This window comes from Neopelma chrysocephalum, unplaced genomic scaffold, assembly GCF_003984885.1.
Source record: "Neopelma chrysocephalum unplaced genomic scaffold, ASM398488v2 Primary Assembly neopelma1_66, whole genome shotgun sequence".
Taxonomy (NCBI): domain Eukaryota; kingdom Metazoa; phylum Chordata; class Aves; order Passeriformes; family Pipridae; genus Neopelma; species Neopelma chrysocephalum.
The window spans coordinates 14,160,193-14,187,441 of NW_020897725.1; the positions used below are offsets into that span (position 1 = coordinate 14,160,193).

The 27,249-nt window shown below is 46.9% G+C and overlaps 1 protein-coding gene across 1 annotated transcript; it reads right to left on the bottom strand.

The window, feature by feature from the left end:
• Positions 1-645: 645 nt before the first annotated feature.
• Positions 646-11,383, bottom strand: GPR20 (G protein-coupled receptor 20). The gene is made up of 2 exons (XM_027684495.1): positions 11,203-11,383; positions 646-1,990 (listed from the first exon to the last, which is right to left on the bottom strand). Exon 2 carries the CDS (start codon positions 1,968-1,970, stop codon positions 909-911), a length of 1,062 nt encoding a protein of 353 aa, XP_027540296.1. The 5' UTR covers positions 1,971-1,990; positions 11,203-11,383; the 3' UTR covers positions 646-908.
• Between the last annotated feature and the right edge of the window lie 15,866 nt (positions 11,384-27,249).

The following is a 27,249-nucleotide window of genomic DNA, read 5'->3' on the forward strand; positions in this document are numbered from 1 at the left end:
TTAAGTGACTGAGTGGACAGACTGATAGCGGGAATTAGGACAGCAAGCCTTGATTTTACAACATGCCTGGAAGGAAAACCAGACCAGACTAGTATAGCATCATAGTCTGGTTCTGGGTTTCATCTTGGCTTTTCTTTGGGGAGAGAGAGAGAGCAGAACAGCAGAGTTTGCTGGGAAGTATGTTCATTTTCACTGATTTTTGTATGCTCATCAGCAGTTTAGGAGATTTAGTGATCCAAATACAGGTGAGACATATCCTTAACCTCTACCCAAGCCCAAGTAGTGTGTATGAAAACATATACACTCACATGTATGTTTTTCTTATAGCTGAAGCAGTGAGAGGAGACTTTACACCTTGACTTCATCTTCTTATCCCTGAGAAGGTTCAGACTTTTTCAGGAACAAATGAGTAGTTACTAGTGACATGTGGGTTAAAATACTTTCTTTCCAATTTCATTTGCATCTAAAATCTTTGCAGCAGATAGCTCTGGAAACATCTCTCTAACCCTTTTTTCTTAAGCACATGCCCAAGGCACAAAAATCTTTCATTACAAACCAGAGATATCCTGTTTTCTAAGTAATCCTAGAAGTCCTGCATTACGATGTCAAACACAAAAAGAAAACCACAGTAAAGAATTTGTTGCTAGCAAAATGTCTGTATTAAAATACAAAGAAACCTTCCCTGTTGGGAACAGTCATTAATAGACTCTCTTTTATATTGGTACTAACAGCACTGTAAGTTCCATTCTCCAAACAGACCACAGTGTTCTTGAGGAATAAATTCCACCACTGTCAGTCTGAACCTCAGCCTAAAAAACAAAGAGTTCAAAGACAATAGTATCGTGCATCCTAGTAGTATTCCAGCATCATGGTACTGGCTTACTGCAACGTGTCCCACCAGATGTTGTTTATATCTGGACAGCACTTGGTGATGGCAAGCTCACAGGGCTCCCTATTGTGTTTGAGAAGGCGATGATTGCATTGGAGCCCTTGGAGCTCTTGTTCATGCCCAGGATGTCCACGTTGGTTTGCTCTGGCTCAGCTTTCCTGAAGATGTTTTTCATGGTTGACTGGAAGTTGTTGGTGACAAAGCAGTAGACAATGGGGTCCATGCAGCTGTTGAGGCTACTCAGGGTCACTGTCACATGGTAGACGAGGATGCTGACATTATGGGGCATGTCTGGGTTGATGGAGATTGCGACCTGCCGCACGTGGAAAGGAGTGAAGCAGATCATGAAGATGATGAGGACGGTGATCAGGAGCTGCACAGCCCTCATCCTCCTCTCCCGGCTCTGGTGCATGAGGCTAGGCTTGGACAGGGCACACATAATCCTTGTGGTGAAGAAGATGATTATGATGAGGGGGAAGAAGTACTCGCAGACCATCAGGACCAGAATCTTGGAGAGGCAGCACTCAGCAAACTTTATTGCCATGGTCAGGATGGAGAAAGTCACCACTGTGGCAAAGATCCAGATGAAGACGCAGATTCCCTTGGCACAGGTGGGGTTCCTCCATTTCCGTGAGGCCTCCACCTGTACGATGGCCAGGTATCGGTCAACGCAGATGCACGTCAGGAAGAGGATGCTGCAGTACATGTTGACAAAGTAGCCAAAGATGTGAATCAAGGAGCAATGCTTGCAGTCCCCTGCACTATAGAACATGATGATCCTGACAGGCAAGGAAAAGCCTACCAGGAGATCAGTAACAATCAAGTTTATGGTGTAAATAACAGAGGTGGTTTTTGTCTTGGTACGGAAGCAGAAGACGTACAGTGCCAAGCTGTTCAGCACAACACCCACGAGGAAAATGATGGCATTGACTACCATCAGGACAATCCACAGGTTGTAAAATTCTGTGGACAGTTCTTTGTCTTCGTGGATGAACTTGGAGAACAAGTAGATGCTGGTGTTGGATTGCTGGGTGGAGTTGATGGAGTCAAGGGCTGGCAGTTGGGTGGAGGAGGTCGGCATGGTCGCTGACTGACAACGATCTGGAAGAAAAGAAAGAGTCAGAATTCCTTAGGGCTCAAAATCTTGTCATCTAAGAACATTTCAACCAACATGTTTGGACATCCCAAGGAGTAGATCCCCATCTGCCAATATGGGATTACCAATAATTGCAAGGAAAACATCTGAATTTATAATTACTGTCTTCCAGTGGTGCCAGATGCATGTTTTGAAAAAGATACACAATCCTCACTTCAAATTTCTCTTCCTCTTCCCTGTGCAAAAGTGGTTTTAAGGCCAGAAGACCTTTGCACAACCATAGCTCCAACATCTCTCTCCTAAAATATCACATCCTTCCCCTAGGCGGGTGATCCCATTAGAGAGTTACATGCAGCAGCATTTTCAGAAACTGTAAGACTTTCCTGAAATCAAAGGCTGGCTGAATCTTACAGGAAAGCAGAAGCAGATTGTGTGGCATCTTATAGAGATCTGCACTCACAGCAACAGCAGCCAGGAGATTTCAAGCTAAGGGCGTCAGCCACTACTCCTGCCAGGGTTTGACAGTTTAATTTGCAAATCATTCCTGACTTATACACTATTTAAAACTGATTTGTATATTAAAAAGATTTTTTAAAAAAGAGAGTCACAATATATACAGAGACTTGGCTGGTTTAAATAAAAATAAATGGTTGCAAAATGTCTGGAATACCTCAAAGCGGCTGGGCAGGGCTTTGAGGTTAAAAAAATCAGCTTGAATCAGCAGAGAATGATGCTGAAAGACTTGATTTATGAGGGTTTGAAATCCCTGCTACCAATGAGCCAAGTGTGGAAGTACTAGGAAACAAGGAGCTGCAAACACAAATCCCAGCGCTCATAGAACTTCAGGGTGCCTGGTTGTGTGTCTCAGGGTGGAAGACTTGAATTGCTGGGGAAGTCTGGATGTCCAGCTCCCCAAACACACCTCATCCTCTGGCAGCTGGCTTTTTTCCTGCACTGATCATTTTTGCTGCTTATGGGGATCAGGAGGATGGACCAAAAGTGTTGCTTCACCTGTGAGGTGCTTCAAGCCATTGGTGGCCATGGACAAAGCAGGGGAGAAAGCTACCTAGGGCTAAAGTGGATTCTCTTGAGAGTTCCTGCTGGCCAAAAGCAAATGTTTTGCAGGGAACAGTTCTAACTATGTCCAGAAAAACATCACAGCAGCTCTGAGCCTGTCTGATGAGTGCCAAAGCCTTTTCCTGCCTGGCCACCAGAAGCTTATTTGTCGGGCTAATGAACTACAGATCCCTGCTAACTGTAACTCTCCAGCTCTCAAACTCCTCCACACCCCCTGACAAAAGCAGAAGGATTCCAGCACTCTGGGATAGAGAGCTGGGGAACTGAGATTTAGGAGAAGAGATTCCCAAGTCTCTCTGTATTTCCTGGATACAGCAAATGTGTCTCACCAGTGATTGATCAATAGTAAACATTCAAGGTCAAGAGTCCTCATGGGGTGCTACAGCCCGGTGGTGGTTATTCTGTATGGTTCATTCAAGCCAGGTGAAAGTGAAGCAGAACATTTGTTGAGCAAAAGTAGAGATTAGGACTGAGAATTTAGAAGACCAGGTGTGAAATTTCCTGTGGAAATTCTTGGAGAAGTGATTTTGCCATCATGATGAAGCTTGGGTTTTTTGGCCTGGAGTCTGGGAATTGCTCTAGTTTCCTCTTGCCTCTCACCTAGTCTGTGGAAGTGAAGTGAAGGAAAAAGCTGGTTTTCAATATCCTTGAACTTGAAAGGCAATTCATTTTGTTTAGGTAGTCACTCAATCAAGTCCAAGGAGTTGAATTGTCCATTGGAATGTCTGGTGCTCTAACAGAAAGTCCTCCGGAGATGAAACCCAGTGGCAGAGTACACTGCAGGACTGAAATCCTGAAGCCTTTATTCAGGCCACCTGTAATGTCCCAAAGAACTACTGGACAAATAGGAACAATGGTAACTTCTGTCTACTTCTGCCATCAGGCCATACCCAGCAGCAATTATCTTGTGTTTCAGGAGTGAGCAGATTACCTCACCCTGCACTGAGCTGCAGTGGCAGCCAAAGTAGCACATGTTCACAGCATTTTGTCTGGGTCTGACTGAGCCTGCAGACTCCTGGGGGACAGTCTTGTCTCTTTACATTTTGTGCCAACATCTCTGTCAGTGAAAAACAGGAAAAGCTGACCCCAAGACTGGCTGAAGGTAGTGGATCTGCGAAGTCTGGCACCTGAGAAAGATGCATGGGAAGGATGCTAAACCCTGGCCCGTTTTCTAATAATTTCCTAAAATTCTCGCCGTCTGAACTCCTCCAGTTGTTTGTTTCACTCTTTAATTGCAAAAACAAACTGAAATGAGCAGATGCCTGGATCTGCTCCCAGCTTTCTCTTTGCAGATGCTATCAAGAGGAGTGCTGCGGAAGCCAAGGAATAAGGACTTTGTTGCCCATTGAGTGCAGTGTGATCTTGTGTAGCTGTGTTCAGACAGATAGTTGAGCGAGGGGAGAAGACAAAATCACCCACCCCATCCCTTAGCATGCATTAGACTGTTTTGAATTGCATATGCATTTGTCTTCTCATTGTAATTCTGTGGTGCTGGCTTTTTGCTCTGATTTTGCATCTTGTTAGTAGGTTGCCTCTTCTGGGAGATTTTTCTTCAGTTTCAGGTCCTTTATCACAAACACCTGATATTCATCTTATTTTGCCTGTCCTGCCTCAGTGAAATCAGCAACTCCAAGTGCATTCAGATGTTCGTCATCCTCACAATGCCATGGAGGGATGTAGGTTACAGACTAATAGAAAGGGATCCACTATGAGTACTGTCCATGCACACAAGTTAAAATCATCAGCATATGCAGTGTCCTGGCTTGTATGGTCACCTCTTCCACTGAGCCCCATGTGCAGTGAAATAAATTCCAGATTTTTTACCTGCTAAAAAACAACAGGTAACATTTCTTTGCCAAATTGAATATGCAGACGAGAAGCTGCATTAGAGCTTGTGTCTTTTCCCAGTCCGTCACTGCCCTATCTGAACTCAAAATCTAAACAACTACATGAAAGAAGCCCCAGTCAATTTAATTAATCCTGAAGATTTCCTCCCTGACAGGCTGTGGAAAAGCTGCCTCTCGGACTGTGGTGGGAAAAATCTTCCTCTAATTGAATAGCTACTGATGGATGTTTGGGTGAATGGCCTCTTCCTTTCTTTCTGGGACTGCCCTCATCTCATGTCTCGCAAGCAGAAAGGATGGAGAGCTGGACTAGCAAAGCAGCGGAATTCCTCTGAGTGCTTTTAATGAGATGGAGCCAGACCAAACTCTTAGATCTACTAAGGATTTTTCCATTGTGGGACTCCAAGCCCTTGAAAAAGGTACATTGCCCCATTTTGTAGAAGGCTGAACCAGGCACAGAAAGGCAACCTGACCTCGTGTCTGAGCAAAAGCAAACATCTCCAAAGATTTTCAGTGCTTCCCCTCTCTAAGTCCCAAAATTACCCCAATCAGATCTCTGCCATCAGAAATACTCATGCAGGTGTTAAAGTGAGTCAGTTCTGCTACCCATTACCATGGAGTGGTGGCGTGTGGAAGTCGGTGAGGGGCATGGCTAAACATATACGAAGCTTTGCAGCCTCTGCAAACATTTATTTTGCTGTGTTTCACACTATTTATTACTTGTAGCTATGGCATGAGCTCATGCAGATCTGCCACAACCGCCTTTACTTAAAGAGTAAATAGTTTTTGGGCTAACCCCCTTCCTATAATCCTCAAAGAGCTTGGAGCTCAAACTTCTTCATGCCTAATTCAGCTCTCAGCACCCCAGATCTTCATGCAATACCTGTTTTTTGGAGGTGGCAGTCTGCAAAGCCCAAGATGGGTAAACATGCATCCTTCTGAGCGCTGTCTGACCGTGCCAGTTGGCCTATGCTGTTATATTATACCTCTCAGGCTGGATTTTGTCTCTCTGTCTGGGAGACTGTGGGTAGCATTTCCTTAAAAGTACACCAGACATCTGGGTAGAAATGGGATAAGGGGAGGGACAGAGACTGGAGGTTGACCTGGTTTCCCTTGTTCTCATAAAGGTCCCTGCTCAGCACTGAGAGAGGGGACCCTGCTCTGAATTACTTTCTCATTGTTGCATGACACAACCAATTCCATCTCTCTTGGGCCAAATAGGAAGCAGATGGTCACTGCAACCTCTTCCCTCGCTCACTCACTGCTTGGCATCGCACTTGTTCATTTAGCATGGGCAGCTCAGTGCTACATCTGCCCCAGGAGGAGATCCCTGATCACCCCATATTCCATTTCTCCAACTCTTTGATTGGTGTAAGCCTTAAGCCTCATCCTCCACTTGCTGAAGTTAACAGGATTTGCTTCCTTGGCCCAGGGGACTTTTGGATCTGGCTCAGTGATTTAGGCAATGGGATACAAAAGAAAAGTCAGGTCAGGCAACTGAGCTTTGTCCAAAAGGGTTATTATTGTTGTGTGCAGATTGGATCTCTGTGTGCACACCCAGAGAACACCAGAGCCACTCACTGGGATCGGAAAGTTGAAAAGGACATTAACAAGTGCGAGTGTTATTTAGTATAAACAGCTTCAGCTTTTCTCATCTCCCTGTCCTGAGTCAAAAAGTCTGATATGTCAACCTGGCTCCTCTATCATCCCCCCATCCCCCTCACCCTGTCCTGCTTGCTGGTGTTACTCTCTGCCTGAGGTGGCAGCAGCATGTGTTTAGCTTTGCTGCCTCCCCTTGTTTAAAGTTCCTTGGGTGATTTATCATCATATTTATAAAGGAAGGGTTAAACTCACTCTCTTTCAGTTTAAATTGTATGATTCTCCTTCTGGCAAGCTCTCAGTCAACTATGGCTCAAACTGGCCAAATATGGTGTTTTTGTGCATGTCGACCTTGCCCTATATGTGGTAAAGCTTGTTCTGTGTGCCTCGTGCTCAGCCTGGGGAGGGTGAGTTTGCTGACAGTGGGAACAGAGAGAGAAAGGGAGAGAAAGGGAGTGAGTCCAGCTGCCAAAAGGGAAAAGCTGGTGCCCATCTAGCCGTCAGGCTCTGAGAGGGGAGCTAATGTCTGGGGGAGAAAGATCCCACCCTGAAGCAGAAATGGGGTCATTCTCAGGGCAGGTACAATCCCATATTTGCGGGCATCATATCTCTGCTCTCACTTGATTCCTGGGCATTGATGTTTCTTAGAAGCCTCCAGGTCTGAGGATGGCTGGATTGAGTCTGTGAAACACCCAACTGCCGGGGAATTGCAGTTGGAAATACCCAAACCCAGTCCAGAGCTGGATTATTCCTTCCCCTCTAATGCCATGGACATAAAAGGTACTTTGGAGACACAAAACACATAGTTCTGTGAGTGTCAGATTAAATGGCACCTGCTTTCTTACAGCCTCATGTCTCGCAGTGGCTCGCAGGGCTGGGGGAATGTTCTGCCCTGCTTGAGATGCTTATTATAACTTTTTCCCATGTGGACACTTGGCTGCCTTAATGAGCACTCACATTCCAGCTCTTCCCTTGGCTCCGACACTTGTTTGACTTTCTTCTTTCTTTGCTGCCTAATTTCCTGAAAATTAAGGTGTTCTTTCCCTTCTGCCAAATTTTGGTTGAAATTAGCCCGCAGATTGAAAAACATTAGGAGTACAGAGGAAATCAGAGCTGACAACCAAACAAACAGGCACTGAGAGTGATCCTTGCTTCCTCTAACGTGAACCTGCAAGGCATTTGCTAGCACTCTCCACCATACATCCTTTCATTTAGGTCGTATTCCCTGCAAATTCACAATTGCTTTAGCATTGGAACAGGGCTGGGTGGTTTCTCTGAAAAGAGAGAGCATTGCCTGGTTCTCATTGTTTTCCTGAAGAGAAATTACTTCAGATTTGCACCAAATCATGGCAGAACCAGCCTGACTGGGAACAGATCATAGCTAATTGCTGGGCGTGTTTTGCCCACCTGTCATGAAGATGATCAGCAACTCTGGCTTTGTCCAGTGGTTTGAATGGTCATCTGCTGAATTACAGCTTTTGTCTGGAAGAAGAAAGGTGTGAATTTCCTTTGTAAAGAGGGAACATCCCCTCCACACCCTCTTTTGCAACTCTAATGCTGGCCATGAGTATCAGATTTCCCACCTGGCCAGAGGGAAAACTTGTATGTCCAGTCCCAGACTGTAGCCAGGAGTTGTCCTCCAAGTCGTGCAAACAATCATCGACTGAGGATGTGTGGAGGCTGATGCAATGCTGGTTGTTGTTCTGGTGTTGCTGTTGTGCTATTGAGCTGTTTGACTCCTGCCTGAGATGCTCACTTAGCCTATATGTGGTCCGTCATCTCCAAGGCCCTGCTGTGGATGGGTGATGGAGATTGCTCTGAGCTGTGATCTGAGCTCTACCCACCATGCTGTGTTCAATGCTGTGTGTGCACATGGATTGATTCCATGCTCTCCAACAAGCTCAAGGCCAAAATCTGGTCCTCTGAGAACAAGGGACCCAGATTCCTGGCTCAGCCTGAGACAAGCAATAGCCTGTGGGTGCCCAAGCAATGATTTAGTCCAACAGGTCACCCTAGGCCATGAGGTGCCAGTTAGAAGAAGGAGAGCACAACTCTCCAAACTGCATTCCTCTTCTTCACGGAGCAAAGTGACCCAGATGGGACAGATGCCACTTGGCTTGGCCCAGATACCAACACTCTGCTGCTTTAAACCAGGTGATGGATCACCAGTCCTGCACGGCCCAGAGACAATCTACTTAAAACTTGGAAAGATCTGCATGGTTCTCCTCAGCCCTGTCCTGACCATGCATGAAAAATAGGAAATGAAACTCCCAAATTCACAGAGTAAGAAATTCACATGCTGGTGGATTAGCTTATATTTCCTCTGTGGCTGTTTGCAGCATCAATGCCTCAGCCTTTGAAAGAAGGAGCTCAGATGTACATGTGGAAGCAAACAAAGAAGTGGGATTGCACATACATTGCCTCTCCAGACCTATAAAATCCACCCAGCAGCCATGGGCACACAGAGGTCCCTCAGCACACCTTTGTTGAGGCTTGCTAGTACTGGTCACCTATAGTAAAGGTGCTAAAAAAGGCTTTTTGCCTCTTCTTCCCTGTTTGTACCCCACTGTGTAGAAAAGTCCCTCCTTTAGATCCCATTTAGATGTCTACAATGCCTTATCAATACCATCGTATTTTTCATGTCCCTCTTTTCTGCGTTACCAGATCTTGGCCTTGGAGTGACAGAAACACTAAATGTCTTGGTGAAAGCTCTATAAATCACGCTGTCAGCATTTAAAGGACCAATATCTCATATCCTGTCAGGGCTCGTACCAAGTGCCATCTGTCACAAGGGAGCATGGAGTGACATCTCTGCAGTAAGTGCTGTCTGTTTTCAGCTCTGATACTTTTAGAGAAATCAGAGCGTGACTTCCTGCCTCTATGCCTTTCTGCCCTTTGTGGACCAGTATATGTGAGGGGAAAACACCTATTTTTGGGGGAATATTTTTCCAAGAGGGTTAACATTTGTTTTAAAATCTAGACCTGGAACAAAACACATGGATTTGGATTCTTCTGGGTCCAGCCAGTAGAGATGGATTTGAGCCTGTCTTCTTGGGAGGTTGTAACAGTACAAGAGAAATGTGTTTGATTTGATTGGGATTACAGTAATCCATCTAGAGATTCAAGGGTGCTTGGGACAAACTGCTAGAAATGTCAGTTTGGAATAACAGCTATCGTGGCTGTGCACAAGGAGAACCCTGCAGTGAAAATTACCATATAGGCACATTCAGGAACTTCACAGACAAGTGCAAAAACATCATGAGAGATTCAACTGAGCTACATCTGGCCCGTGCATCGCTGCTTGCTTTTGAGAAGGAAATTTTTAATTGCAAATTCAGCAATCTTTGTGCAGTTTCCCCCCTTTCTACCTTCAGCTCCCTGTTTGCTCTGTGCCTTGCAAGAAGCTGAAAAGGACAGGGAAGGAAGAGCAGCAGCAGAAGTTTGCTGCTGGGGAATACCTGGGGTCCTACACGGCCTGGGAATGCAGGACTGATGGAACAATGCTCACACCCCAGGGAGCACAGGGAATGAGGGTGACACCAGTGCAGGCAGGGATGAAGGGGTGATGCAGAGGGGTCAGGTGCATCATGGCCAACCTGCCACTGACCCAGCTCTGCCTCCTAGCACCCTCTCCAAGTTGTGCTGCTCTCTTGGCTGCAGGGAGAAACTGAGGCACAGAGACATATGTGGGCTTGGCCCAGGGAATGCAGTGAGAGGAGAGACCCAGTCAGGGAGCAGACAGTTTTTGAGGTTGTCCCAGGATGGACAACCAGGTCTTAACCCTTTGGGAGATGGGTTTCAGTGGTTTCCTTGGCTAGGCACATATGACACTGTGTACCCCACAGTACCTTCACGGTTTTGCAAATTTTGGATTAAACAGGTTAACCTGGAAAAAGTCTGTGCTGTTGGTGTGTTGCTATGAAAGCAGGGAGCATTTCTGAAGAGGTCTGGTTAAGGACATTGGAAAGGATCTGTTTCTCTTTCAACTGACTCAGCAAGTGGGTTCAGAGAAGGGAAACAGCACCTTTCCTAGAGCTGAGTTTGCACCCTGCTTTGTGGCCAAATGGGTAAAACATCCCCACTCACAGCTGACCCCATTCCAGGCAGTACAACATCTCTTGTTTCAACTTCCAAAACCTTCCTGAATGCTTTTTGCCAAAAGTTAATTATGCCTGGGAGTACACAGGTACAAACAAGACATCACACTCCTCTTCACAAGAGCTGGAACACTGCTTTTCAATAAGGGAAAGCCAGTAGCTTTTCACACTTCTCATCACCCCCCATCTTCTTGAAAAACAACCAAATATCACTATACCACCCCAAAACCCAAGAGCAGAGAAGCTCAGGGGGGAGAATCCCCTTGCAGCCCCTCACAGCTGCTGGCACAGCCTGGCTCTTCAGGTCAGGCACCTCCTGATGAACTTCCACACCTGCTGCATGGGCAGAACCAGAGACTTCCCGAGCTGCTCATCCACCTGCTCAGCACAGGACCCTTCCCTCTGCCAACACTGCTAGGGCTCCCTGCTGCGTTAGCCACACTTTCCACTGCAGGCTTGGAGTCCAGTCTCCAGCAAATCCCTCCTGGCCCCTCACTGTCTCTTCTCCCATCCCACACCCCCCTTACTCTCTGACCAATATCCCAAAGCATTCACTGCAAGGGACCTTGCAGTGTATCCCTCCACGGCAGACTGACTTACCTCTGGCTCGACCTCCCTTCTATGTTAGAGGAGCTGCTGGCAAGAAAATTTCCTTGTGGACCTGAATGCTATCACCCCAGGAAAGAGACATCTGTTCCTACAAGCAGAACAACTGGAGTGACTATGGAATATGAAGAAATGCCTAATCTCTCTCTCGTGTTCTCTCTCTCTCCCCCCCTCTCTTCTAAATATAGCCTTGCAACTAATGGGAAAAAATACACACTACCAAAAAAAAAAAAAATTTCCACTTGTCTTTAGTGTTCAGAATTTCTCCCCAAACATCTGGCTCCTTGCCCTAAATCTCTCTGAAATTTATGAAGTGCTGTAAATGCTAAAGAGGGCTCCAGCCTTACTCACGGTGCTAATGCCTGAACATCTCTAGTAAACTAAAACTGATGTTGCTGCCCCCAGGTCAATTTTCCTGTGTCTCTTTGGGAACAAAACCTCCTTGCTGGGAACTCACCAGCTCAAGGCCACTCTAACCATGTGTGACATGAGGAAAATACCCCTCTTTTCATCTTCCTGCTGTGAACTGGGATTAGATAGAGGCATCCCTGGCAGTTGCAGGAAGGTGCCGAACCAAATGCCACAAAGCCTGTGACATGCTTTGAACCAGCCCAGCTGTCCAGGCCCTGAGAAAAACTCTGGCACAGGCAATCAAAGGATGATCGTGCACACTTTGGTGGTGCTGGCTGCAGCCATTTGGGAGAGGAGGTATAAAATCTATTCAGGGATTGGGATGAAATGGCTGAGCATGGGTAGCAATGGAGAGTCCGAGGCTCCACTGAGGAGCCCCCCAGCATGTTCCTCCATCCTCACAAAGCCCTTCCCTACCGCTGGTGGACTCATTGTGGGTATTAAGTCCCTCTCAGAGGGGGGATTTAAGTATCTCTTCACCTTTAGCTGCCTGGGAAAAGATTGAGATTGGACAAAGCATAATGAATTATGCAATTATTGAGGTGGGTTCAAATCATACGGCCAAAACGGCTTTCAAGATATCTCTGCTGATTGATGCTCTAAGGACTCAGATCTCCCAAATCCCCCAAAGTCCCACCTCAAGTCCCACTTCCTGCTCTAAATCGGATACCAAAAAAGACATCTTTTGTGGGGCTTGAACAGATGTTCTCCTTAGAAGGGTTTAGAGGTCCTTTTTGGGAAAAAAGGCAGAAAAAAAAGTGAGAAGTTCCATCAAATTTAGTTGTTTAGAAAGACAGAAAGGATGGATGCTGGATTTTAGTATCAACCCTGGCTTGCTCTTTTCCATCCCCCTTTAGATAAAGACAGCGCTGGTGCCAACACAATAAACATACAGGATATGGCCCGTCACAACACGACAGGATCAACTGAGAGGCATTGAATTCCAGGTCAAGAGGCCAAATCCATAAATAGAGGAGAGGTAAACTCCACACATGCATGTCTCACTGGAGCACAAACAGTAGCTATGGTTATTAGAGAAGGTTGACCTCATTTTCTGGAATTAGTTTTTCACTCTTGGATCTTTCCCAGGAAGACGGAGCTGATCTTTTTGGTCTGGTTATTTTATTGATTTTCTATTTTGAGTTTCCTCACACTGAGGGGCAGATTCTTCCCCCAGTTTCGGGAGCATCCTCCTGGACTTTGTGAGACCTCTGATCCGGGCATCCAGCCTTCCACAACTGACCTCCAACTCAGGCACGTGCCTGTGCTCTCATCTGCTTTTCACTTCCTTACGCCTTGGGAAGCAAGTGTGGTTGGAAGGTCTCCACGAGCTCTGTCTGGGTGATCAGCTTGCCTTCACTTCTATCCTGGGAATTCAACAGGGGGAAGAACAAAAGAGAAGAAACCAATCCATGGTCCAGCATTGGGTAGGGTGGGTGAACTTGGACCCTGTGGAGGCACTGCGACAGGTTACCCAAAAAAGCTGTGGATGCTCCACCACCGAAAATGTTCAAGGCCAGGTTGGATGGGGCTTGGAGCAATCTGGTCTAGTGGAAGGTATCCCTTCCCATGATGGTGGGTTAGAACTGGATGGTCTTTAATGTCTCTTCCAAGCCAAATCATTCTGTGATTCTATGATTCAATCATTCTTAATGCCCATGGTGGCAAATGCTGAAGTTTCCCTCAGCCTGTCAACGACATTTTTGTATTTAGGGAATGTCTCTCTGTAGCTACAAATGTGAGACTGTAAGAAAGAGGAGACTTTTCTCTGGGATGAGCTATTGGTAACTGTGGCTGTTCACCTGCTCTGGGACTGCCTGGCCCTTCTTATGTGAGGACTAGCTTGGTTTTGTACTTCCACATAATCTATGTCAGCCATGTTCCCATCCCTGTGCGTGGGATAATCAGTGCCCTGCACTCCCCCACTATCCCAGCCTCTCCCTCCTCACTGGATTTAGAGCTAGACTCTGAGTGGCAACAGCTGCAAAGTTTCAAGTTGTGCCTGAGATAGTGCAGAACAAGCCATATTGGGAAGCAGATGCTGCTGTTAAGGTGGAGCAGGCACATCCGGGCTCAGGGCCACGCTTTGTCCCAGACCCGGTTCCCACACTTGGCTTCAGGAGGAGTAGCTGATAAATGAAGAGCTTCTATCATATCTTGATTTTCAGTCATTTATCACCCTCCCAGAGGGAGGGGGAAGGGCAGGAAAAAAAGTAAACTTTTTGTAAGTGGAAAATTTTCAAGCTTGTTCATTGAATATACAATGGTATTAAATATTAGAGTGGTGTTGTAGGTGGAAGAAGGTGTTGGCTCAGTCAAAATCAGCATGTAGGAGAAAGATTGATAGTTACAGCAGGGAGGGATCCTACTATCCCATAGTAATTCCTAGGAATCCATTAACCTTGCCATGTAAAATAGGTCTCTGGTTAAAAGTCTTCTGTGGCATAGATCAACAAAGCAGGAGACCAAACAGCTCTTGAAGGAGGTGGAGAGAAAGCTGAATGCCACCCTGGGGAGATGTCTCCCCTGTTTCTGTCAGGAGAAGGGTGTATTTTCCAGTCCTATTAAAAAAGGGGAATTGAGTGCCTTTTCAGCCCCTGCTGCAGGAGAACAGATTGAGATTGGGCAGTGAACTATAACAGAGCTGAGATGGGCTCAAGGCATGTGGCCAGATCAGCTTTCAAGATGCCTCTGTTGACCAAATCTGTAATGACCCAAACCAGAACCCCATGTCTGAACATGCCTGGGTTTATTTAGGAAGCTGAATTTCAGCTTTGTTATACTGATCCTCACAAATGAATTACTTTCTCCAGCAGTGAAGGAGAATTCCTACCCAAGAAGGTCTTGGACATAGACATAACAGAATCAGAGCTCAGAAAATTGAGTAGCCTTTACCCATGGTCGTGACTGTGTGGAGGACGCTAAAGAGTGATCCTTGCTGCATGGAGGACACTGAAGGGTGAGATCTTCACTGAGCTGTCCAGAAAACCTTTTTATTGTCTGCTTCAGAGAAAGTGAGCTCACATGACCATAGGCCACCTCCATAGAATGTTCTCCTGAGGTATTTCATCACTGTTTTGGTCCTGCACCAGGAGGCAGGAGAGCCAGAAGGAGAAATTGAAGTGATTAAATGCCCACAGTCACAACAGACACACACAAGCACAAGCCTGTCCTCAGAAAACTGCTTGCAGGGGAAGTTGCCCTGCTGATGTAGCTGCAGGTTTGATGGAGAGGGAACTACGTGGGCTCTGCTCCCTGCCAGGTGAGTAACCTTTTGTCATGGCAGACAAAGTTAAGGGCACAGAGGAGAGTCTACATCCATTTTACCCTCTCCAACTACTCTTCTTTCTGGTATATCTGTCCCAGAAGATCCCTAGACCTTCAAAAGTGCTGGAAAACAGCTGGAAAACATTCATATGATATGCACTGCCCATGAGCCCTAAAATCTTAATTCTCCACTGTTTCCAGGGCTGGTGTAAGATGCTGTGAATCAGGTTCAGAATTGACTCAGAGAGCTGTGTGGACTCCCACAGGTGAGCCAAGGGTGGAGAAGTTGCTGTGCTGGACCACCCTTCACGACCTCCACCTTTTACAGAGGTGACTGCCAGGGAAGCACCAGACAGCATTTGGTTTAGGGGAAATCTGCAGACACTGAGGCTCTCCCCAGATGTGTAGGAATCTCCTTCCTTGCAAAGGGGCTTGATCAGGTGTGTTTCAATCCCACCACACTTCCTTATCTTTAAGAAGTAAGAGGTATATTGCCTTGCCCTCGAGTGAAAACCTGGGACAGCAGTGTGGGAACACACTCCCCTTTGGTGACTGGCGAGGCAGCACTTGGTGGAAGCAATAACGTGGCAAATGGATCCTGAAAGCAGATCTGTTTTTTTTCCTGGTACTTTTGGTAGAATGAATGGGAAGTCCAGTTGAAATAACCTTGAAGATCAAGGCTGATATCTGTATCCAGCCTGGCTTTTAGCTCGTGGCACTTGCTCATTTGGAGCCAAGCAGAGGGATGTGAGGTTTCAGCTGCTGGGTTACTGAGAGGTTGATCTCTGCTGTTTTCATGGTAATCCAGGTTTGCTATGCTGGGACATCTGGGAGATCCTGGGACCCCTTTGGGATCTGAACCCTGAGACATTCATGGTGATTATGCCTAAGGTGAGAGCTGGAGGGACTGGAGGAAAAGATCAGATCCCCCTGTACTGATTCTTAGACAGATTCTGTCTCTTCCTTAAGAGACAGCCTTTGTCCCTCTCCTGCAATGTTGGGATAGAAACACCAAAGAGGAAAGAAACATTAACTACTCCTCCCTGGAGAAGGAAGGCTTGGACTGCTCCCCCTTAGTCATGTTCAACACCCACAAGGCCTTTTACCTGACTGTCAGCATGGGCAACAGAGGCTGTGGAGAGCCATAAAAGATGGTCCAGCTGCCTCTGAGATGGCATCTCAGCAGAGTCCAGAGGCAGCTGCACCTACCTGACATCAGCAGCTCAGCAGGGTGGTGTCCTCTGCCAACTGCTTGGGATCACAGGCATGTTCCAACATCCACTGGGCTGTCACTCCCAGTCCTCAGAGGACTGCAAGGACCAGAGGCCACCATTGTTGTGTGTCCCTGCCTCTGGACAGGCTCCCATTGTGCAAGGAGGGAGATCAGGCAGTCACCACATGGAGCCTCTGCTGATGGGATCCAGCAGCGATTCGTCTGTTTGATGAGGGACAGGGAAAGACAAGTGTCGCCTAAATGATGGTCATGGCTCCTCTTGGGTGACTCAGGCAAGGGGGAGGAAGTGTGGAGGAGCCAGTTTCCTGCCTGCCTGCTGCATAGTTGGGAATTGACTTTGCTGACCGTTGCCTCCCCCTCCATTTTTCTCCCCAGGCTGAACTGGAAGAAAAATTAAACCCTCTGCAGGGCACAGTGAGAGCTGCTCCTGTGGGCAACCCTGAGGTCTCTTCTGAGTGGCTTGTTTGGAGGGTCCTTGGTCCTTCCTTTCACAAGTTCTTGCATTACAAGGGGTATGAAGTTAGATGTACCCTGTCCTGGTATAAATGCACCCTGTGGGTGTGAGCCAGGATCACTTTCTCCACCCCAGTTTGCCCAGTTCACCACAGGTCTCACAACAGTGAGGTTTCTGACAAGGTTTCTCGGTCAAGGCACCAGCAAAAAGTGAGCCACTGAGACCCTCTGGCCACCCAATAAAGCATGTCATGTCTCAGCTGCCCCTAGATCCAACCCACACTGAGATCCCTTGTAGGGTCCTGCTCTGACCTTTCTGGCCTCCCAGCCCAGGTCTGGCCAGCAGCCACGTCTTGTTCTTCTCTTGATATTTTTTCAAAGTTTCAGAAATTAATTGCCAAGAACTCGATGTCCAGTGTCACAACCTCACTGCAGAGCTCTCCCCAATTCCCAGCAAAGTATTTCCTGTTGGCTTTGTTTGTCACTGGGCTCATAGGCATACTGGTGCTTGGAGGGGAAAGCTACACGAGCTTTGGGCTTTGGCACTGCTTGGGCACCATGCCCTGGGAGGTCAGAGTCCTTCTGGGTGGAAAGGCTCTCGTCCAGCTCTGGTTTGAGGGCTGCAAAGCAGGAATCTGCAGTCCTGGATGGTTGAGGGAGCCCCCAGGGAGCTCTCAGCACTCTGCTCCTGCATTTGGAGAGGTGAGAAGCGCAGTGTGACAGGGCTGAGCTGGAAAACCTTGAACTCAAGGTGTGCTGTACCCTGTGAGAATGCCGAGGACAGAGGGACATTTGTAAACCCATGGCAAGGAAGAAGTGGGGCCTTAGAGAACCAGTCTGGTATCTCTACCTGCTCTGATTTAGCAGTGACCACAAACCTGAAAAGGGGCAGCGGGATGCTCCCGGGGCCATCTGTTGAATTTTGGAGGTCCTTTGCTGTGTGAGTAACCTGGCCCAGGAGGAAGGACATCTGCAACTCAGAAAATCTGGTATTTGGACCCACAATCCTAAAAAAAGGCTTTAGAGAAAGACATCCTCTCCCTGTTCTCTCTCCACAGACATGCTGATCCTCCCCTTTGTTCGCCTGGTTTGGAGAGATTTTGAGTGGCTCAGGACAGGGCTGTCTTTTGTTAGACATGCACAGAGCTCAGCAGTGCTCTGATCTGGAACAGGGCAGCATAAATCTGATGGATTAAAGTAGGAAATGCCACAGTGATGAAAAACCCTATAGGAACAGGAAGAAAAGAAAGGGCCCCACTGGGGGAGGAAAAAAAAACCCCAACCCAACAACCACCCTGCTGCCTGGTTACAAGTGATTCCTGAAACTGCTGCCTCTGGAAGAGGCTGGTACATTTGCTGAATTTTTTTTCCCTGTTATTTTGGAGGGGGTGTTTTCCTTTGTGTTTTCAGCTGTTTGGAATTACATACCCTGTCCTTGCAGGCAGTCCCTGCTCCTACAGTGAGTTTCATGTGAGGGGCCTTGTCAGGGACAAAACCCCCACTTTCTGGGGAGGTGTCTCAGTTTCCCCATGGTTGAAATGATCCCTCTAAGCAGAAGGTGCAAAAGTGCCCTGGGAAGATTTCAGAATGGGAAGGAAGGGATCATATATGTGATTTAAAGTGGTTCCTTACTGGAAATTGCAATGCCAGAATAATCAATTTTCTCTTGAAAACAAATGGGTGGGCAGAAGAATTCAGCAGGCACTGTTTGTGTTGTGGCGGGTTTTGCTACGGGGTCATGGACCCTTTTGTCTCCCACATGGAGTAGAGGGGACCTGCTAAGACCCGAGTCAGGCGGAAACACGACGGTTCAGAAATCCTGGGGGATATTTTCTCTGGCTCAGATAAGGTTATAGACAGAATCAAATTGTCACTGATGGTGATCAAGGAGGCCTTGAACTCATTCAGGTGTGAGCAGTGGATGAAGGAAAGACTAAAACCCAACTCCAGTTTGTGTTTAAGGCCTCAAAGCAATTTTTCTACCAGAAACAAAAACGCAACCTGCCACTGCTGAATCATTCCTTTCCATAACTTCATCTTCTTACCGATAGTTTCAGTCTTTGTTATGTTGGGAGTGCTGCAAGGTGCTATTTGATATGCCCTTCATGTCACGTGGAGGGATTGTTTTCTACAAAAGCACTACTAGATGAAACAAATACTGTGAAATGACTAATGAAAGGGGCATGTGTCTTTGTCTTTGAAAAGGCCCAAACCAAAGCAGTGGGAATAACCTGAGGGCCAGCAAACATGACCCATCAGGGCAGACCAGCAGAGCTGAACTTGTTTAATCTAGAAAAGAGACGACCAAAGGCAAACCTGACAACAGGTGCAGAGATGTCTGTGGCAGCTTCTCTGGGAATGGTGCAAGGAGGATTCATTGCAGGGTTTAGTTCATTAATACCAGTCTGCACTAAATGACCAGCCCACATTGTGGTGTTCTCAGCATAGAGGCCTCCTCTGAATAAGAGGAATCTTATTGCTTGTGTCTCCTGGGACAGTCAGGTGCAATCAGCATCCCTGGCCTCTGTAATTCAGAGTTAGAGCCACAGCAGCAGCCAGGGCAGTGAGGGCTCCCCCCACAGTGCTAGAGCCACAGGTTAATCCCATGCCTGTAACACAACCTAAGTTGGCACCTCCTTTGGGGCAAATTCTGCTGGCTTCTTTAAAGCAAAAATCCAGCCTGCTGTGGTTGCTAAACTGGGCTGTGCTTCTTTGGGTGTCTTTCCATTTTCCAAGAAAAATAAACCACAGGCTCTGTATTTTTAGATATGCCATCTGATCATAATTAGTCATATATCAGTCCCAATACTGTGAGTCAAGATGCTGAACTCCACTGCTGAACTTCCTCGGGCAAGAACTAGTGGTTTAATCTATCCTGGGTATATTAATAAATCAGCATGTTTAAAAAAATCTTGCTCTTTCTTAGGTAAGCTGCTCATGAGGAATAATACCTCTGGGATTTATTGATGCCAGTGCCTTAGTAGCTCTGATTGTCTGGGTGAACATGATACTGTTGTGAGTGGGAGATGAACAGCCTTGGTATGAGACAGACCTAATCTGGGCAGGGGCCAGAGGCAGCACGACTCCTCTTCCTTTCCCTCTCCTGCCAGTGACTCTGATTCCTGACGTCTGCCCCTCACTATTTCAGTCCTGGGTATCCTGTGAGGCAGCGGCTGCTCAGAGTGAGCTTTGTGATGGCCTCTGCTCAACCTGCCTTGCACAGCAGTGCACAAATGTGGGGTTATTGGAGTGTTTTAAACCTCTGCCCCTCACTGGCTTGCTCCAGCCATCACAAGTCTGTGTCTCTGACACCACCATGGCTTGGAGACAATTTTCTGTGTGTTTGATCAAAGCAGCAGGAAGCCTTGAGGCTGGTGTGTGAAAAATGGGCTGCCTTGGTCCTGAAAGTTTATTTGTTGTGCAATTTCATCACTCTAATAACAATCAATTTATCTGCATAATTGGTAGCTGGAGACAGCATAACATGGCTTGGCAGCCTGGATTTTTCTCAGAGATGTATTGCTTGGCGTATTCAACGCGGGCAAAAGGAGCCAGCCTGGCTGCTGGGGAACTGCAGCTCTGTGAGTGCCAAGCAGGTGAAACCTGGCATGACAACCCAGCTTTCCCTCTTCATCCTGCCAGAAACAGACTTTTGGGATGAGGATGAAACTGCACCTTCCAATCCAAGCCATTCTATGATTCTATGTCTTTCACATGGGCAGATAGTGATGGGACAAGGGGCAATGGTTTTAAATTAAAAGAGGAGAGATTTACATTATGTTTGAGGAAGAAATTTTACAGTGAAGGTGGTAAGGCACTGGCACTGGTTGCCCACAGAAGTCCTTCTGGGTTCATCACTCTGGGAGGACTCTGGAGGGTTACAAACTCCTGCTGTGGTCTCTGTGTGGGTCTGGGTGCTCAGATATCAGTGACATTTTAGCTGCTAATGCTTCCTGTGGTGAATGAGCTACTCTAACATAGGTTAACCTCATCCATGAGGCCAAAGCCTACTTGAGATAGCTTCACTAAGGGGCAGATCCCCAAAGTGATCCAAATCCACCTCTCCAGATGTCCTATAGAAAGGGTGACAACCTCAGTGCATATATGGACAGCGAGCTGTTTGCTCTGGAATGGAGCAACTGGAATCCATATGGACTGGAGTCCATACCCTACAATTTTAGCCTAAGGGGCATTTCCTAGAGCCCCATAATTTTGGCAGGTATTTGTAGAGAAGGTGGCTGGAGCCATGAAGAGGAGGCGACATTTGACAGTAAATCAATGTGGAAGAAGTAATCCATTCTGTTATGTGATAATGGCTGTAAAGGTGCTTTTCAGGCTCTGATAGATGAGATGTACATCTTTTATGGATTATGTGTAAGAGATAATAAAGAATTCAGTTCCTCTGTGTCTATACACTAATGGTGTATTGATCCCAGTAAATATCATGCTGAGAGTGAACAGCAGCATCCCTGGTTAGTGTCATCCTGATGGGTGACATCATTTCTCTGGGAGTCACAGCCAGCTCAGCCTAATCCCATCTGACCCCCACAGCTTTACTGATCCCCTTTGCTCCAGCCTTCACTTTTCTATTCCCCTGATTCATCCTTCACCTCAGCACAACTACTGCTGTCTCTGGACTTTGTCATGCTCAGCTGCACTGCTGTGCCTCTCTGGGATTTACTGGATGGAAAGTGTTTCCCTGCTAAGCCGTCAATAGGATTTGCTCGGCTATTTGTGATCTACAAAAAATTGTACAGCTAAAAGCTACATATGAAAATGCAAGGATGAAAAATGGATGAGAGGTAAAAGAGAGAGGAAGAAGGGATGTCACAGTCCCCACGCTATTTACAGATGCAGCAGATATTCCTTAGAAGGGCCTATAGATTTTACCTTGAATGCCACAGGACATTCACTAATGTGCATGTTTAGGTAGTATATTGTTTCACCTCTGCCTAAACCTGGCAAATAGGCATTTATAGAAACCTGCTATATAACAGCCCAGGATGGAAAGGAAAATCATAGGCATTAAGAATAATAGAATGGTTTGGGTCAGAGGGGACCTTAAAGATCATTTCCAACCCCTCTGCTGTGGGCAGGGGCACATTCCACTAGACCAGGTTGCTCAAAGTCCCACCCAACCTGGACTTGAAGTCCAAAGAACTGGAGATTTTTTGTCTCACATTTTAAAAAGGTGTAGAGAATTTGGATGTCTCTGTTTTTAGGCATCAGGACCCACATCTCCTTAATGGGTGAGGTTTCCCTGAATGTGCTGAGCACCTGCCTGCTAAGCATCCCTCTTTATACATCTCCAGCCTGTTAAAACATGGACAGCCAAAATCCCACAGCCTTTCTGACAAGTTGGAGCACAGGGTTTGGTGTTCCCCTCTGAAAGGGGATGTAGGGCCAGGACAGTCTGTATCCCTGTGGGAACCACGTCAACCCAAGGGTACGATGCACAAAAGGGGGAGCAGAGCTGTGGTGGTGTTGTACGTGCTCCTGGTGGGATTTATTGCTCTGTTCAGCAGCCTCCTCTGTTCTGTTTGCACTGCCTCTGGAAGAACGTGCTGTGAGAGATGTTTCATGTACAATTCCTTCCTTGGCCTTTGCCTCCTGCTCGAAAGCGGGGGAAGGAAGACTTGTAGGGTGCTTTTACCACCTTTATGCTCTGTGGGAAGGAAAGAAATGGCTCCTTGTCTGTGTTCTATCTCAACACACTGGGGAGATGGGGAAGGAGGCTTAGGCAGAGTGAAGCAAAATGCTCAGAAATAGATAGATTAATGAAGTAGCTGCTCAATTTCATTGCTAAGTTGCCATGTGTCCTCATAAGAAAGGATGGAGGGATTTTCTTTCTAACTGTGGGTTGGTGGAGATTCCTGTGCACAAAGAAAATTTCCTCAGCAAAGAGGTTTCTGCCCTCACTCGTGCTGGTAGATGCTACAACAGGTGGTGGGTATTTCTGCCTCCTTTTTTCTATGGCTGCCCAGCTTTTCCCCGCTCAGGGAGAGATTTACATGGTGAGCTGAGAGGCAGCATTGCATCTAATCTTGGGCGACAGAGGCATTTGCCTGAATGGTTTTCAATTGGGACTGTCATGTGCGAGTTATAGGGATTAAACTTGTATGCCCACTCTTTTATTTCTGAATGGGGAAGTTTTAGCTCTGTTGAAGGAACTGTCATTTCAGGAAAAGGGCTGGGTTTTTGCTGAAGAAGAGCAATTGGCCCTGGCGTGTGAGAAATGTTAGAAGAAAAGGAGCCTCGTGTCACCAAAACACAGCTGAAATGAGTCCGAAGAGCCACGTCGCCAATTCATCACAACTGCCACTGAGTACGGTTTGTGTAAACACCAGGAGATGCTCTGTCTGTGGCCAGACGTGTCTCACTTGGCAGAGACTTGCCAGTGGAGCTTGTGAGGCCATTCATCCATTTCACCCACCCCAGCTCTGACCCGGCCACTTCCCCCATCCACACAGCAATCAAAGTGAGGGCATTTCCGTACTGTTTCCCTGGGGAAAGTTTTCTGCTTCCTAAGCTTATACTATAAAGTTCATTCTGAGCCCCCTCAGAACACATTTTCATGGCCTGAGTTTAAAAACCTTGTGTCTAGCTCTGCATCTCTATACAGAGACAGCTGTGGGATGCGTAGGTGTGTTTGTAGCTGGGCTTGACAGAGGTGATCAGTATATGGAGGTTTACCAGCAATACTCAAGGTTTCATGTAGAACCCCTCAGATGGCTGTTTGGCATCCAAATTGATCAGTTCAGTATATAGAAAACCCCACATTTCCCTCAATGAGATGTTCTTTTCCTATGCACCATCTGTAAACTCCCCAACCCTCCTCTACCCTTCCAGCACCTGGCGTAGGAAACCCTCCTTTCCAGTACTGCTCCAACCCACACGGAGCCAAACTGCATCCACACCCATGTGCTTCGCTCCAGACCCGGCTTGCAAGGACTCCTATCCCCATGTCTCCAAAGCCTCAGCCCAGCCGGGACCGGAGGACGCCGCCTTCCCGAGCTGCAGCTGGTGAATCTCCCTTCCTCTCCCCCCTCACTCCCAGCCCGAAACACGCCGCAGCCACTACTCACTCACACAGCCGGGATGAGAAAGCTCAGCTGCTGATCCCTGAGCCCGCTCCCAGATTCCTCGACCGAGTGACCGTGGGCTCGCTCCCCAGCGCTCAGCCCGGCGCAGGGATGATACAGGAATGATACAGGAACCAGACCTCTTTGGTTTACTTTTACGTTGACGTCAGTGTCTTTTCTAGTGCCTCCACGGCTCGTTTTGGTAAAAGGATGTCTTCAGGGGAGAGGGGAGGGGAGGGGTCGGAAAGAGACAGGAGTGAGGATGAGCTGGAGATGGATTTTTGTGATGTGAGTAGCCAGTGGTGGGAGGTTTTAGGGGCTAATGCTGAAAGAAGGGGTGCTTATGGAGACTAGGGGATCCTGGGTGTAGCTCATCAACTGGACATGGGTATGCTGGAGACCTGACCCTCACATAGAAATCACTAGGAGGTGACTTTCAGGATCATCTTGTTCCAACCCACCTGCCATGGGCAGGGACATCTTCCACTAGACCAGGTTGCTCAGAACCCCATCCAGCCTGGCCTTGATCACTTCCAGGGATGGAGCATCCACAGCTTCTCTGGGCAACCTGTGCCAGGGCCTCACTACTCTCACAGTAAAGAATTTCTTCCTGACATCTAATCTAAATCCCTCCTTTTTCAGTTTAAAACCATTCCCCTTGTCCTGTCACTAACTGCCCATGTAAAATGTTGCTCTGCCTCCACGTGCATCTGCACAGGAAGCTGCTTTCCCACACCAGCACCCTGACTGGGAGCACAGACCCTGCTCCTCTGACCTTTGGCACCTCTTTGTACCTGGGTGCTGGTTCAGGGGGAGGGGGAATGTTGAGGACTGAGGGAGGTCTAGTGCCCCTACACAGTCCTACATGGACACAGCTGCCCAACTGTGCTACCTCTGTGCTCAGACCAGTGTCTGTCTCCAGGGAATAAGGACATGGTAATTTGAGTTGCTTTTACCATCTCAAAGGATGGTCCTAAAGATGCAGGCTCCATGGGCTGTGCAGTTGCAGGTAAGTGTTCACTTGTCTGTGCATCAGATCAGCCTTTTACAGGTCATAGAATACAGTATTCAGATTTAAGGACCTGAATAACTCACCTCTCTATAGAGAGGTTGGAGAGCACTTGTCTCCTGTTGAGGTTCTGCCCTGTTAGGTTAAGGCTCAGGTTTTACTCTGGGGTTTTTGCTGAATGGTGTGCACATCCCTCCTCAGCTCTCTGCATCCCCGTTTTCAGGGCATATAAAGGGCTGATGCTTGTGAGGGATGTGGAGAACACCATCAGAAAGTGGAACCTGCCAGTGTGATCTTAATGCTGAATTATTCGCAGCAGATTAATCACACCTAGGTTTAGGGCTTCTTTCTGTCCTGGAGCAAAGCCAGATATCTTTCTTTGCATGGCTAAACAACTTCCAGGAATTCTGAACTAAGACTTTCATGCCCTAAATGCTGATAGCTTTGTATTGGGTTTGTGACCATTCACCTGGGTAGTGTGATGCAAACCCTTGAGCACTGGGATCACAGAGCCTCAGGTAACGGTGAACATGGAGCTGCTGCACATCTGCAATTAAACCTGTGCTCTCTCTGGGTCAGGGATCACTTTTCCATGATGCATTTGCCCAGCTCTTAACACAACTGGCCTGTCATCAACTATTAGCGCATTCATATAATACCTTGATGCAAACCATTCATTGTGAACTCTTAGGAGATTAGACTGAATCAATCCAGGTACCAGTACTCGTAAAGAGCACCAACTACCTGCTGACATTGATGTGAGTGGTTTGGATGACCCTTGGAAGCTGTAACAATAAAACCTGGCAGGGAGCAGGAATTATTGACTAGGAGGCATCATCTGGTGATGCCAGAATGATTGGGCTGTACTGGTTTATTTGAAAAACAGTTGTCAGAAAATAGTTGTTTATCTCAGTGTACCATTGCTGCAGAGAAGAAGAGACCCAGAAAGGGAAAGCTCCTAGGTTGTGCAGCACATCTATGGCAGAGCCAAGTAATAAGTCCAATTTCTTATCCACTGGATCACACACTCCCCGTCATAAATAATGCTAAAGTCTCAAAGGTTCCTGATGTCCTTGTCAGAACCAATACGCTGTTCATGGCTGAAGAAATACAGAGTCTTATAAAAACCACAAAAAGAGGTCCTTGTAAATCACCATGTCTATACTTAGAAATGTGTTAAACCTTCTAAGCTCCAGTTCAGAGCACATAAACTGTTTTTTTTTCTTTTTCCGAGTTGAAAAATCCATCCAAAGGCCAGTCAGAAACAGGAATAAAACTGTCTTCAAAATCTAAAGCTGCTGTAATAGCATTTTTGGCAGTGAATGATAAACTTGAGCATTTGAGATTTACATGGCAGATGAAGTGAACATGTCTTTGTCTATACATTAAATGACCCAGCACTGGCCCTTTTTCATTTCTTCTTCCAACCTATCAGACTATTTATAGATTTTTACTACAAATGGACCTCCTGAACAGAAGAAGGCAGACCAACTAGGTCTGAAGAAATCATCCTGGTGGACCTGTGCCCATAAAGCCATCATTCCTGGGCAGGAGTCCCATTTTAGTGATAACCTCCCAGGTAGCAGGAATATTAACTCTTCCTTTACCTGGCAGGGATTTTTACAGTCTTTCACAGTTTTCAAAGAGTGTGAAGGGCTGTTCAGGGAGATCTTATGATCATGAAGGTGTTGGATTGAAAGCAAAGTGTGCCATATCCTGGCTAGGGCTCTCAGAGATGTCTGGGAAATGAGGTCCACCAGCCACCACAGAGACTGCACCCTGCTGAAGGGACTTGAAAGGCATGATTCAGAGGTCTCAATTTGAATGAGAAGTCTAGGCTTCTCATTCAATAATTCTTGATGGGTAGATGGTGATAACACTGAAGGATGACAGAGATTTGGGGTCTCTTCTTTGTCACACCTGTCAGATAGGAAGCTCTTGCTGGAAGCCTGGAGCCCTTGCCCTGTTAATGATGGAGGAGTATAGTCATGGTCTGATTTTCTGGAAATATCTTGATGTTCATTAGAGTGGGGAGTGCCGTGGTACCTCTTCCATGACCCTGGCTGTGTAACTACACAACTATGTAATAATAATCCCTGTCTTACAGGGATTGCTAGTGGAAACTGGAAGAACTTCTACAAAGGTGAATATGAGGCTGTCACCTCTGGATATTTTATCTTGGTAACTGAGGGTCAGGCGATGTGGATTTGAACCCCCATGTGTACAGGAGGGACTTTGCAGTGAGAAAAAGAGTTCTCTCCCTATTTTGAGTGACTTTCCGAGCTATTGGATAAAAAAATCTGAATAAACAGATCTTCATCCTTTGGTACTCTTCCTTAGGGCTGGTTGTGCAGAGATGCCTCCTGGGCTGAACTGCCACCGATCTGAGCAAGACTCAGTAGCGAGATGGGTCTGGTGACAAGACCAGATCTGAAAACACAGATACTTCATGGCTCAAACAGGTAGCTTCAGCCTCCCAAAATATTGGGAAAAACCCCCTAGATACACTGGGGCTTCAGGTTCTGGTGTAGCTGGTGGAGGGGAGGTTTAGGACCACAGTTTTAGATATCTGAGCTTGAGGTGGG

Coding starts and splice junctions, on each gene's coding strand:
- GPR20 (XM_027684495.1), bottom strand. CDS start 1,970: ATGCCGACCTCCTCCACCCAACTGCCAGCCCTTGACTCCATCAACTCC.